The following is a 13,305-nucleotide window of genomic DNA, read 5'->3' as shown; positions in this document are numbered from 1 at the left end:
TCCAGTGGAGCAGTGGGAGAGACACCCAAGAGATTCCTCTGCACAGAAACTCCACTGACAAGAACAAACGAACCGTCCATGCGTTAGTGGCTGTGTAATGTAACCATATGTTTTCGGTTACTCGTAGTTCTTTTACACCAGAATTCTCAGTGCAAAGAACTGCGTGTGCTGCGGTGGACGATAATAGATCAGGAATTATAGCAGAGGGCAAAAGGTGGGGTCAGACTTTTCAGACAACACCTTTTACATCATTCTTCCAAAGCTCTCCGAGCATCATTAAACCCGCGAGTGCCGCTATCACAGTTCTGCACCATGCCTCCCTTCACACACAGCGAGCCGAGAGGGGAAACCGGGTTTGCTGATGTAGATCCCAGGGTGCCTTGATGAAAAACCATTTAACCCGCATGTCTCGGTAAATAGCCACTCGAAGAAAAAGCAGCCATGGAGAATGCAAGAGCAGCAGGAAGGCGATGCAGGAGAAGGTCATTTTTCTTTCATGTTGTTTGTTTCACATTTCTGCTGCTGTTTGAGTTGTCACGCTTAAAGAGGCGCGCTTGCTTTTCTATTTAAAAAAAAAAGTAGAATAAGTAAAGAGTCGAAAGCCAATTTAGCCAAATTATACATGAAAGAATATGTTTGATCATTTACAAACTTACTCTTTCATATCTCAAAGGCGTGACTATAATTGGACTTAATGTGATGGTGTTTTTAATATTTCTTGTTTGATTTTCACAGCAGTGGTTTAAAAAAAGGAAACAACAAAACAAGGAGTCATCTGGCAGCTGAAGAATCACTATTCTTCTTGGCTCACGGACCTTGGAACAAACCCACCTCCCTCTCTCTTTGCTCACTCTCTGCCTTTTCTTCTCTTTTCCTGGTTCAGCCCACTCACACCGCTGAAGTAAATCCTTCTTTTTCCCTGCCGTTGTTGGAAGACGTTGGGGATGTAATAGTAGACAGCACAGAAACTTGGCCACACACAAAGATGCAAACGCACACACACACACACGCTTCCTTTCTCTCTGCCGCCGTCTCTCTCTCTCTCTCTCTTCCTCACTGTTTTGTAGCGAGTGTGAGCTCAGTGCCGCAGCTCTCGGTGACAAATTGATGTTGCGGCACTTTCCCTTTCTGCAGCCTTAGCATAAAACTGGCCGAACGATGTTCCACCGCGGAATTCAATTTCACAGTTGAGTTAGGTTGTTGATTACCCTGCCAAACTCAGATTAATGCGCGTTTAACCAACATGGATCAGGAGACCCCTGGCTGACAGCCAGCGAGCGCTTGCTGGCCAACGATAGAGGGGCACGAGACGGGGGCCTCCCAGCAGTCACCCCCGCACCTGCCTCAGAGTGATTGATTAAAAGAGTTCACACCATGTAATTATACACCATCCCAACACATCAGGGCTCCTCTTCCTACCCTGTCTGTGCTTGTGCGTTTCAGTCTGTGTACGTGTGTGTGTGTGTGTGTCTCTTTGTGAAAGAAAGAGAAATAGCGATTAGGTGCAGAGAGAGTGACAAATAAAAGAAAGGAGGAAAGAGAGTTTTATTTATTATAGTCGGAGTCTCTTGAGGGGAAAAATCAGGCTGGCTGGAGATCATTTTAGAGAGGTGTGGCAAAGGTGATTAAGTTTAGTCTCTGCAGGGTGAAAGCAGATTCATCTTCTAAGTTAATTTTTGTTTTTTCTTTGCTGTAATCCACTTTAGATCACTCTGGGTAGTGTTGATGTTTGCTGTAGCACTTTAATCCCTCTCCTAGTGTTTAAGTGACAGACTTTTGTCACTTAGATATGCCACTGACAGCTGTACAGTATCAGCCTGTCTCTACTTACGTCCTATTGTTAATGACCTGTGGCCAGTTTTCCTTAAAATGACAGGATCCATGTGACATAATACGATGACGAAGCTATTAGGTTATGAAACCACTCCAAGTGTGCGTATTTGTAGCCAATTGTGAGTCATGTAATGAAAGCTGAGTCATGTAAGCACTACTGCATTCTCACTAATACCCATGTGTACGCTGCAATACTACTTTGAAGGACAATCTTAAGGAAGAGCTGTGTCCCAGATCTGAGTCCACTGCAGGCTCTTGGTTGATGAATGGAGTAGCTGTGAAGCATTTTAGAGGGGGGTGGGGTGGTAAGGATAAGGTATGGTCCCTGTCCTGTGCACTAAATGTTCTCCGTTAGGTCTGTCCAGGAGTAATGTACCTGCAGGTGTAGTGTATGACCGTGGCTGTACAGGCTGACGTTTAACAGTAAAATTCTTCAGTATTCACTGCAGTAAAATGGAGACACCTGCGTAACACTAGACTTATATGTAATTTTCCTCGCTTTTCCAGGGCGACTATGAGCGTCCATCACGCGATGACAGTCCCCAGGTCGCAGGTGGTGACACGTACCCCCGAGGGCCTCTTAAGCTACCTCAGAGCCACACGAAGCCGCCTGGCTACCCCTCGGTGCACCTGCCGTACCCCCCGATCTTTCACCATTACAAACCCTCTCCTTACCATCATCCTCCCTCCCAGCCCAGTCCACCATATACCCCGCAGGTACAGTATGTTCGCTAACTTCACATATAAAAACTGCATCATAGTGATGATTCAGTTTGCTACAGATTGCAGATTATACTCTGTGACTTTGGTAAGTTAGCTGAGATCAACACTTCCTCCAGGTTTTTAACCGTAACCATCTTAAATCTCTAACTAAAGTAGCTCTTTCCCAAATTGATTCTTTAGAAAATAAAATCATTAGGTATATAAGCCATGTTATTTCTGTCTTTTTTTTATAACTTTTTCATCCAGGGGGCCTACTCACAGCCTTCGTCACCTTACGTCCCCCCAGGGGCTTATCCGCCTCCTTCCTGGGGGTCGAGCTCTGACACGCAGCCCTCCAGAGTTTCTCATGAGCAGTTCAGAGCAGCACTTCAGCTGGTGGTCAACCCTGGTAACGCACACTTGAAATTAAAGGAACATTGAAATGACACGCAAGCATGTGACAACTTGATAAATGGACGGAATGGACACTTTACCCAAATACACATACATTCATGCAAACACTTGTTGTTTTTCTACATCCAAGTGTTTCCTGTCTAACATTCAGAGTTTCATATAGCAGTATTTAGAGTCTGTAAGGGCGTGAATAAACTGCAGCTTGAGTATTTAGCAGAGGCATGCAACTGCAACTGCTAGATGTTTTTTTTTTTTAAATTTATATCTTTCTTTGTGTCTGATGTTGCATTAAAATGAGGCACGATGTTTGTGTTCTCCTCCAGGCGACCCTCGGGAATACCTGGACAGCTTTATTAAGATTGGCGAGGGATCCACAGGTATTGTTTGCATCGCCACCGAGAAGCACAGCGGAAAGCAGGTGGCAGTGAAGAAGATGGACCTCAGAAAACAGCAGAGAAGAGAGCTGCTTTTTAACGAGGTATCAAACAACGATTAACTTAGAAACTGTCATTAGCTCATACTATAATCCAAATAGTTCTGATGTCGTATGTTTGAGTGAATTAATCAGGTGGATTTAGATTGGCGCCATAATGACCACAGAACTAACATTTGTCACAGATTGTTGATAGCCTAAGCAAGCGACAGTCGTGAAACTGTTTTAATTAGCATAATAAAAATGCCACTTTATGCTAATTAATGAAACAAACAGCAAGAGTTCAGTTTGCCCTTATTTCCCTAACATCCATCCACAGCAATTAAACCACTAACCACTTTTGCGTCTGTAATGACATTTATTGACTAAACTGAAGACGTGTTTACGCCGAAAACCTGAAGCAAGAAATGTATTCGTGACTGCTCACATTCATGATGTCCCGACAAGCTAAAAAATGAGCTGCATTTCATTTGCCCAGGAAAAAAAAAGACAAATGTATTTAAATGTGAACTGAGCGACGCTCGGATTGCATTTCTGCCCTGATTCTTTTGTATTTTGGTCTCTGTTTAGTGTGCATGAGTGGGAGAGAGAATGCATGTATGTAAGCATGAGTGCGAGGTGTGGAGCAGCGGGTGTTCAGCGGGAAAGTAATTTGTTTCGTGTAATCCTATTAATTTGAATGTAATCCTTTTATGATTAAGCCTCCAGAACATGTTCATATTAGACAAAGGGGAAGTTAATATAAAAAAAATGAAATTACATGAATAGATTCAATAAACCACTGGAATTGTAGATAATTTTTTGTAGCACATTTTAGCATACATTCTTAAATATGGTACTGAATTGAGGAATTTCAGAGAGAAACCTTTTTGAGGCTCAAAGCATGATTTTTATTTCATATTAACAGTGTAGTAACAAAGTATAGCAGCATAATAACAGTGACAGAGCCAGTGTACTACAGTGTCATTAGTAACAATACATACATATATATTTCTCTGTCTGTGTTTTAGGTGGTGATCATGAGGGACTACCATCATGAAAATGTTGTGGACATGTACAACAGTTACCTGGTGGGAGACGAGCTTTGGGTCGTCATGGAGTTCCTGGAGGGAGGGGCACTCACTGACATTGTGACTCACACCAGGTAACTGCTCAATGCAGAAATGCTGAGGTAAAGCATCAAGCTGTGTGATGCGGAGCTTGGAGGATGTAAGCTGTTGTTAGACTCCAAGAAAATTATAAAAGGACATTTTGAAAAACAGGATAATTATTTTGCTCAAGTAGTTAATAGACGTCAAACTCAACAACCAGGTGAGCAGCATGTAAAGGTCCTGAGGCACGTTTTAAACCTTTATTTTACCATGAAGGCTCATCGACACCATACTCTACTTAGGAAGAGAGACCTTGGCATTGAAGCAGGAATACAAGCTGCTAATACAGAGTCTATCAAAAGGAATCATCTGATTTCACAGTATTGTTCACTGGTAAAGATCAGAACACGTATTATAAGAAAGAACGGATTCACGGGTTTCACATGGTTGCTGGCGGCTGCAGTGACTCCATACATGCTCACAATAATGTGTGAGATGAGTTTGACTATCATATGGACATGCAACCAGAGAAGGACACATTTAACTTTTGAACGTTGTGAGTTGTGTATGTAAAAGTTTATCTTCAGCCATGTATTTTAAAATGTACCGTAAGTTTTTATGTCTATTACTTTAAAAAAATCTAGCTTTTTGAAATTGGGTGATTCGTTTTGATACACCCTGCATACTAAATGAAACATAAAGTGCAGCATATTTATTTACACATTGTTCAGCTGGTTATTAATGCAAATATCTAATCAGCAACTCAATGCATTTAGGCATGTACACGTGGTTTCGCACAGTTGTTGTCAGATGGGCTGACAACAACAACCAGAAACTTGTGATTTACTGGTTCACACACAAACATCTCTACATTTTACAGGAATTGGTTGAAAAAAAATCTATTGAGTCCTACTTCAAGCAAGCGCCTTGTCAAACAGAGCACCTCTGGGATGTGGTGGAACCATATAATTGCTTAGTAAGAAAATGCATGTTCTGCAGATGTGTAAAATAAATAAAAACACTGCAGAGACAATCAGCTTCCTTCTCTATTGTTACCTAAGTTTCAAAGGACCTTATAGACAGACTTTGCTCCCTTCTAACAGAGCCAAGTTTACCTGTTTTTCTCAGCATTAGTCATGTATTTAGAAAACAGGCAAGACATGATGTCCATCCTCTCATCCAAGAAAACTAGCGTCATTCAAAAATGTGAAATCATCTTTATTTTTAATTATTTTATTTTTTAGTTCAGTGGTTGTTTTCAGACTGACTGAAAGAGTTAAAGTATCAGATTTTGAAGCATTATGTAATACTTTTATATAAAAGAAGAAATCAGGCCACAGCTTTGTGTGTGTCATTTGTGTTCGTTTTGACTGGTGAGATAGACGGAGAGAGAATCCACATGGGGGGGAAAAAGGTTTATGTCACCTTTTAAAGGGCGTGTTGTTCAGATGATGTTGCTGACATCAAATGGATTTTAATATAACCTAGCAAGCACTGGTGCGCAGTCGAAATTCAATTTTTTTACTTTTTTTTGTTGCAGCTGACACGAACAGGTGAATAATTTTGCAAGGCGCAGAGGAAGGACTGGCTGAGACGATGCGATGCTCCCATAGTTTCAGGATTATCGTTCTCCAACTTTTCCAAATTGTTTCTGTGTTACTGAGTTGCGTTTCTAAGCTGCTGCCTCATTGTTTTAAGCTTACTTTGTGCTTGGTGTTTAATTACAGTCATTTGCGCGGAGTGTCAGCATTAGCGCTGCGCGGTGTCGGATGCTAATAACACGCTTTGGCGAGGCTGAGCACCGCTGCTGCTGTGAAGTATTTTGAACAGTCTCCCACACAGATGTTTGCTCGTTTGTGTGCTCGGTGCATGCATGAGAGAAAGTTTCACCACGAGTGCTTTTAAAAGTACTCACGGAAAGCTCATAAAACTGGATTTTAAACAGAATTTCTCTTTTTGATAAAGACTCACATACACACTGACCCTGTAGGGTCAGTTGCTTTTTTTTTTTTTTTTTACCTTTTATTAATATTATCAGAAAAAGTTTAGGATAAAACTTAATAGATGTCCTTATAAAATGTAGATTGATTAGTATGCAGGCATAAAATAAAATCAGTGAGAAAATACCGCAGAAGGGCTTGAGTGGTGTATTTTCTTCATCAGTAATTTCTGCCATATTTGTCCAGGTGAAAGCCTGCTGCTATTTCTGTTAGGCTTTTTGTTGTGGAAATAACTGCTGCCTGCCTCGTGTTGTGCAAGCCTCATCAGCTTGCTGGCAGCAAACACACAAACGCACACACGCTCTGAGATTTATGGACACATGCGCGCTCAATTCTAACTCACACAGGCAAGTCTGCAGCGGGAGGAGAATGGGGGGTCTGCAGAACTATTTCAGTCACGTTCAGATTTCAATTATACTTTTAAAGTTGGGTAATGATCTGCACTTCGAGGGGATTTTTATCTAGTGTAAATGCAAAAGCATATGGGTTTGTGTGTGCAGCTGTGTGTGTGTGTGTGTGTGTGTGAGTATGAATGCCTCAGTGTTTGTGTGTGCACCTTTTGTCTGTGTGTAGGTGCATGTGTAATTCTCCTCCCTTTGACAACCTTTACAGGCTCATTAAAGTTGTTTTTCACTTTGTGAAACAATTTTCTATTTCACTGATCCTGCCTCCATGAGTGTGTGTGTGTGTGTGTGTGTGTGAGAGAGAGAGCTCATTTGTTTGTGTGTGTATGGGAGCGTGGGATTTTTTTTCGGGGTGGGGGGGTTGTGGTGTAAGTGGAGAGGCGGTAATAGGTGATTCATTTTCACGTACGCGTCTCCATCCCATTCACTCCGAGTTAGCCGGTTGTTTTTCCATTAGCAGAAAGCTCATTTATCTCTTGTGATTGTAAAAGCATACATGTGTAACAATAAAATCTGCTGCAATCTGTAGAGTGTGATTATATATGTTTAATATTATGAGTGTATGTGTAGCCCAAAGGGTTGTTTCTCATAATGTAAGTTTGCAAGTTTGCAAGTTAGTGCCCCAATAGCAGGTAAGTTACACTGTATGATAAAGAGAAGTGTGCAGAAGGGTTGCAAGCATGTAAGATCATACTGCAATGCATATACAGTATATGTGCATCTGCATCCATCTGTATCCTTAGTCTGGGGTTTAAAACAAGCGCGCTTCTTTGTGCACATGTATTGTATGATTGCAGATTAGAGCGCACACACATAAGCACACAGCACAGCCCGGCCAGCTGGGTCTAGAGACGTTAATGTTCAGTGGAGCTGTGAGTTTCTACATGAACTCAGTGAGACGCGCAGCATCGCCCCCTCTCTCCATATGGGACCCTCCTGCCTGCTCGTAGCTAGAAACGCTGCAGGCCACAGTGGGATATTTTCAAACTGGATTTCTACTCCATATCCTCTATAGGATGACTCTCAAGTCTTAAAGCCAGTCATTTCTGTAGCTCAAAGAATAAAAGTCAGTTTTATTTATGAATAAATGTTTTCTCGCAATGCACAGCACATGGAGAAAGCACAGGCGACAAAAATGAGCTTACTGGATAAAAACAGATAGCACATTTATTAAAAAGATAAACTACAAATTGTGGAAATAAACAGTTAGCTATGAAAATAAATCTAATCTGATTAAATAAAATATTTTTGACAGGTCGTGTGTGTGTGTGTGTCTCCTTACAGGATGAACGAGGAGCAGATTGCTACGGTGTGTCTGTCGGTGTTGAAGGCTCTGTCCTACCTGCACACACAGGGCGTCATCCACCGTGACATTAAGAGCGACTCCATTCTCCTGACTAGCGATGGCAGAGTAAGTGCACGTGCATATTTCTATTCATCCATGCTCCTCTTGGGATGCTATCAAATTAGTCACTGCTTAAACAGTAATCCACTAAACCCCAGGTAATAATAACCTAAGCTGCTATTCTTTTTCACTGGTCACACACACACACACACACACAGTCATTCAACACTCACTGACCTCCACGGGTGCCTGTCCTGCCGCTTGTCAACAGCCAATGCCAGAAACTCATCATCATCCATTACCACCGTGCCCTAGTAATTAAATCCTGCTTAATGCCTCCTAACGAGTTGATAAGACATGATTAACTGAAGCTTAATTAAGTGCTAATATATGGGATTAGTGTCTTCTGACAAAGCTCTTGATCACAAGAGGTCAGTGCACTTCTGAACTAATATATTCTATTCTGTATGCCCACCAACCTGCTTAGTAGAGACTGGAACCATGTACTGTATATGTGTGTGTTTACAGATCAAGCTATCAGATTTTGGCTTTTGTGCCCAAGTTTCCAAAGAGGTACCCAAGAGGAAGTCCCTCGTGGGCACACCCTACTGGATGGCACCAGAGGTCATCTCAAGATTACCTTACGGGACTGAGGTGAGGACACATGCACAGAAATAACATTATTCTACTGAGGAGTTCAGGAGCAATTCCCTGTATATGTTATGCATGTATGTTTACTGTCCTGGCTGAATAGACTGAATGTTTTTGCGCGTGTTCAGGTGGACATCTGGTCTTTAGGCATTATGGTGATTGAGATGGTGGACGGAGAGCCCCCTTACTTCAATGAGCCCCCTCTGCAGGCCATGAGAAGGATACGAGACAACCTGCCCCCACGGCTAAAGGAGTCCCATAAGGTAAGAAAAGTCGAAGGCGAGTTCTCAATAAGTAAATGGATCAGACTTTTGCTAACAGCAGAAGAAAATGTTCTTAGAGCTGTCAACTGTTTAGCTGTAAAAACACATCTCTGTGTGACAGCTCACCAGTCACACCTCAGGTGCAGAGAAGTGCAAGGTAACATTTATGAACTTATATTACGAAAGTACTACAACTCTTTTATTTTTGAGACACATGGATCCTGTAAATATTCATATGAAGCTACGGGTATTTAATTAAATTAAGAGGAAAGACTTCTACAAACAGCTGTAAGCAACAGACCAAATTTTCAGTTCATGTTAATGTGTTTTTTCTAACCCAGATTGCATTTATTGTGAGTATCATTACTCATTACATAACCTAAGACTGGTCTGTGTCTATGTATGAGTATGTAATAATGGATACACCAGAAATATGGCAGTTGTCATATCTGAGCAAAATGGGAATTTCAGTAGTCTTAATCATAAACCAAAGTACTGAACTGTTAAGATTTTGGGTAGATCGTAGTGCTAATTCAAAGTAAAGTGAACACCAAAGCCATTACAATTCATTCTAATGGGGACAGAATTTGGTGAGCAGTTGCTGGAAATTGTTGGCAATTGCTAGTGTGAAATTAGCCACAAAGATGTAGTGCACCAAAAACCACCTTGGCATTGCTTTGGTTTCTAGCAGGTTGCTGTGGTTGCTTGTGCTTTGCATGGCAAGCGCTCCTCACCAAGTGGTGACGAAACTTTGAGAAGTGCAGTCGAAACTGGAAATGTGTTCGCTTTAAAATAAAAGTTTCCCTTTTTGAAAGGTGTTGATTGCAGTGGTACAACCTGTTCTCGTGGCAGTGCGTTGCAGGCTTTAATCTAATGACTCGTGTTGCTGTTATCCCTCGAAATGTCCTTAAAGACGGTTTTATATCAGTCGACACTCACGTGTACCAATTAAAAAACTCAATAATCTGCATTTGGAAGGTCGTGAACAAGTTAGTTGTGTTGCCTTTCAGGCGAGAGACCCAAGTTTGAGTCATACATGTCAATTCTTTTTACACTTTATTTGTGTAATATTCATGCATGTAATTCATCTAGCAGCTTTTAAAAACAAAAAGAAGCTCAGGAAGCTACCAAAATATCTTGGTTTCCATGGTGATGCCTCGCTGTTTTCTACAAAACGTACATGCTTCTGACACTATGTTTCCTATTGAAATACATTACTAAAACATTCATGTTCCCTGATACAAAAAAAACAAAACATATTAGTTTGTTCCCATGAACACAAAAAAAACAGGTGACCACAGGAATACCAACAAATACAAGGTTGTTTTTTTTGTGTCACAGCCTCTTTGTGACAGACAGCAACGTCTGGCAAAAACACGACAACCAATCAGGGAAGACACATTTCTCACTAGCAATTGGAGGTTGCCGGTGGTTGCTGACTGGTCTAAAGTCATGTGTGACTGACCTAAATGTTCCCAAAACTGATGAAGAGATCGACATCTGTGTTGTCACTAAAAGTGTGTGTTAATTTTACTGCTGTTTTTTTGGCTATGTTGTACTCAAACCTAGCTAAGCAGATGAATTCAAACATTTGCTCACATCTCCAGGTGTCAACCGTGTTACGCTCCTTCCTGGACCTGATGCTGGTGAGGGAACCGTCCCAGAGAGCCACAGCGCAGGAGCTTCTCCAGCACCCCTTCCTAAAGCTCTCGGGACCCCCTTCCTGTATCGTTCCCCTCATGAGACACTACCGCCATCGCTGACCTGCTGACTCAAACCCCAGCCCTCTCCTCCACTAAAAACATTCACATAAACACACTACCAGGGTGGCACTGCCCTCACCCAGCCAAAACACCCCACTGCTTGGTGGTGTGCCACCAACTTTCACACCTGTAACCGTGAAGTAGATTAGCTAGAGGAATATCTAAGACATACATTAATAAAAAAAATTTAAAAAACACAAGACAAAGTAAAGAAGAAAAAAACTAGTGAAACCATGAACTGGAGTAGAAGAGCGTAATGTGCCAGAGGAAACTCTAGACATCCAATAAACTACGCAGACTGCCTCACCCTGCTGCAGTCTTCTTTCTTCCCAGACTGTAAGTCTTCAGCGCCATGTAGACTTGTTGTAGCCATCCAGAGCTTCTCAGAGGGGGTGTGGCAACATGGAAGGACCCAAAGCGACCAGCGTGCTGCTCCAGACCCGAGCAGCAGAGGGCAGAACAATCAGTGTGAAGAGAGAGCGGGTTTTTGACTGGTCACGACTGTTTACCGCGTCGTCGGTTCATCATAAGGAGCGCAGGCTGCTGCTCAGAGACGAGCTCTCTCGCATCTCTTGTCACACACTAACAGTGAAAATGTATTTTAGAGAAACCTGTAAGTTTTTCTGTACAGTTTTGATAACTTGCAGTATTTTATCGTGTCGTAACTATTGTGATATGAGCGGTATTAAATAGAGTTTCTGCAGAGATCTTTCCTACTGTTTATAATCCAATTTTTGCTTAAAGATATACGAGATATCCCAAATAAAACCACCTAAAACCTGTTACTAAAAAAATACTAAATATATTTATTATCTTACATTTGTAGACAGAACTTCCATTAAATGTTGGGAAAAAAGGGTAATGTCAGAATTTTGTATGACATTTTCAAATATTTATTTATTTATTGGAACTGAAGGTATATTTTTTTGGTAGTGTGGCCTTTTTTTGTTTGGTTTTTGTTTTTTTTGGGTTTTTTTGTTAGGTTTTGACTTCGATTTCTAAGAGCGCATTTGGCAGACAGTCGGTTTATCATCCAAGCAATACCCCAGACCTGCTGTATTTATGAATCCATGACGCCCTGTATTTATGATACTGTAACAACATCATGCATTTAAATGTAGCACAGACTGAGTGGATTTGAGAAAGGAAAAAAAAAAAACTAGCTTCACGCAGACTTGTTTTTTTTTTATATTAGCAGTCTCACTGTGTTTCTTTCTTAATGCCAAAGAGGCGCCTGTCCAAGACGCCTCCCTACCGCACAGAGTTTAGGATGCTGATAAAAGGTTTTCTGCTCACATCCTCGCTGTCATCATCTCACTCCTTATCCCACCTCAGTCAGTCAGACACACACACTCGCTATCACCGGAGCTTTGCTGCCATTCTCATCTCTAGTTTGGACCAGGAGAACAGTGTTATCCCCCTCCCTGTTTTTACCCATCATTCACTGTGATATGTAAATATGACTGTGTGTACGTGAGCTTGTGCGTCTGCGTATGTCAAAGAGCAAAAGAGGTGGAGAGGTGTTTATCTCTACAGCATCTGAAAGTGTGTGTGTGCGTGTGTGTGTTTGTGCGTGCGCTGCTGGCTAAGCCTTGACAGTGAGTCAAGATTTGAATGAGTAAACACTTATCTGTGGTGTTGGCTTGTATAGTGATATTGCATGTTTGTTATCAGTGAAGCTGGTTTCAATTAAAAAAAAAAAAAAAAACACCCATAAAAACATCAAGATGTGTTGCATGGATTTTTCCTTCATCACCTTATTATGCAGTCGTCTCTTCTTCTTTTGTTTTTTTAACAGCACACTGTCAGAATATCCTAAAGAGGTCTTTTCAATCATCAACAGTTTATTTTCTCTTTGTTGTTTTTGGGTTCTCATATCCAACAATTTCACCTGTATTTCACCTCCGAACACAGAAGCAAAAAAAGACACATTCATGGATCGGTGTTGCCATAATATATTAGGTTATTTCTCCCTCTTCCCTCTAAGCCATTTCCCTCTGAAACACCATAATGGGATATTGATTTAGCTTGGACAGAGAATGGAGCTTCTTTCTCACAGGAAGATCGACAGTGGTCTAGTAAATAAAAACACAGCTACTGGGGCCACTGAGAGTATCAGTGAGGATGACACCAGCTTGTAGAGTCAATGTTTGAGTTAGTGGAAAACACTCATCTGTTCCAAACACAACAAGTACACATAACTCCTAATTATGAATTTGCACCTTCAAACTTTTGTGTGTGAGTGTGTGTTTGTTTGTTAGTTTTCTAAACAACCTTTGGGAGGTATTTGAAATAGTTTGTGTCTTTAAATGGAATGATTTGTAATGAAGCAATAAAAAACAGATTATCTAAATGTGTTTATATACCATAACAGGCCTGCCAAAGTTGTTAGACCACCTTTGGGCT

At 41.3% G+C, this 13,305-nt stretch overlaps 1 protein-coding gene across 3 annotated transcripts in view; it reads left to right on the top strand.

The window, feature by feature from the left end:
- Window positions 1-12,625, top strand: part of pak5 (p21 protein (Cdc42/Rac)-activated kinase 5) — a 78,549-nt gene extending 65,924 nt beyond the window's left edge. For all 3 annotated transcript variants that reach the window (XM_084954067.1, XM_084954065.1, XM_084954066.1), the window contains 8 exons: window positions 2,341-2,550; window positions 2,803-2,944; window positions 3,273-3,427; window positions 4,393-4,526; window positions 8,162-8,288; window positions 8,751-8,876; window positions 9,002-9,136; window positions 10,744-12,625. In XM_084954067.1, coding sequence (XP_084810193.1) covers window positions 2,341-2,550; window positions 2,803-2,944; window positions 3,273-3,427; window positions 4,393-4,526; window positions 8,162-8,288; window positions 8,751-8,876; window positions 9,002-9,136; window positions 10,744-10,899 — 1,185 coding nt within the window. In that variant the 3' untranslated portion in view covers window positions 10,900-12,625. The remainder of the gene's footprint in view (window positions 1-2,340; window positions 2,551-2,802; window positions 2,945-3,272; window positions 3,428-4,392; window positions 4,527-8,161; window positions 8,289-8,750; window positions 8,877-9,001; window positions 9,137-10,743) is intronic.
- The last annotated feature ends 680 nt before the right edge of the window (window positions 12,626-13,305 follow it).

The sequence above is a fragment of the Perissodus microlepis genome, chromosome 15 (genome assembly GCF_051167445.1).
Source record: "Perissodus microlepis isolate ML-2025 ecotype Zambia chromosome 15, ASM5116744v1, whole genome shotgun sequence".
NCBI classification, from domain to species: Eukaryota; Metazoa; Chordata; class Actinopteri; order Cichliformes; family Cichlidae; genus Perissodus; species Perissodus microlepis.
The sequence above is the reverse complement of the archived record's forward strand: the minus strand, read 5'-3'. Positions and strand labels throughout refer to the sequence as shown.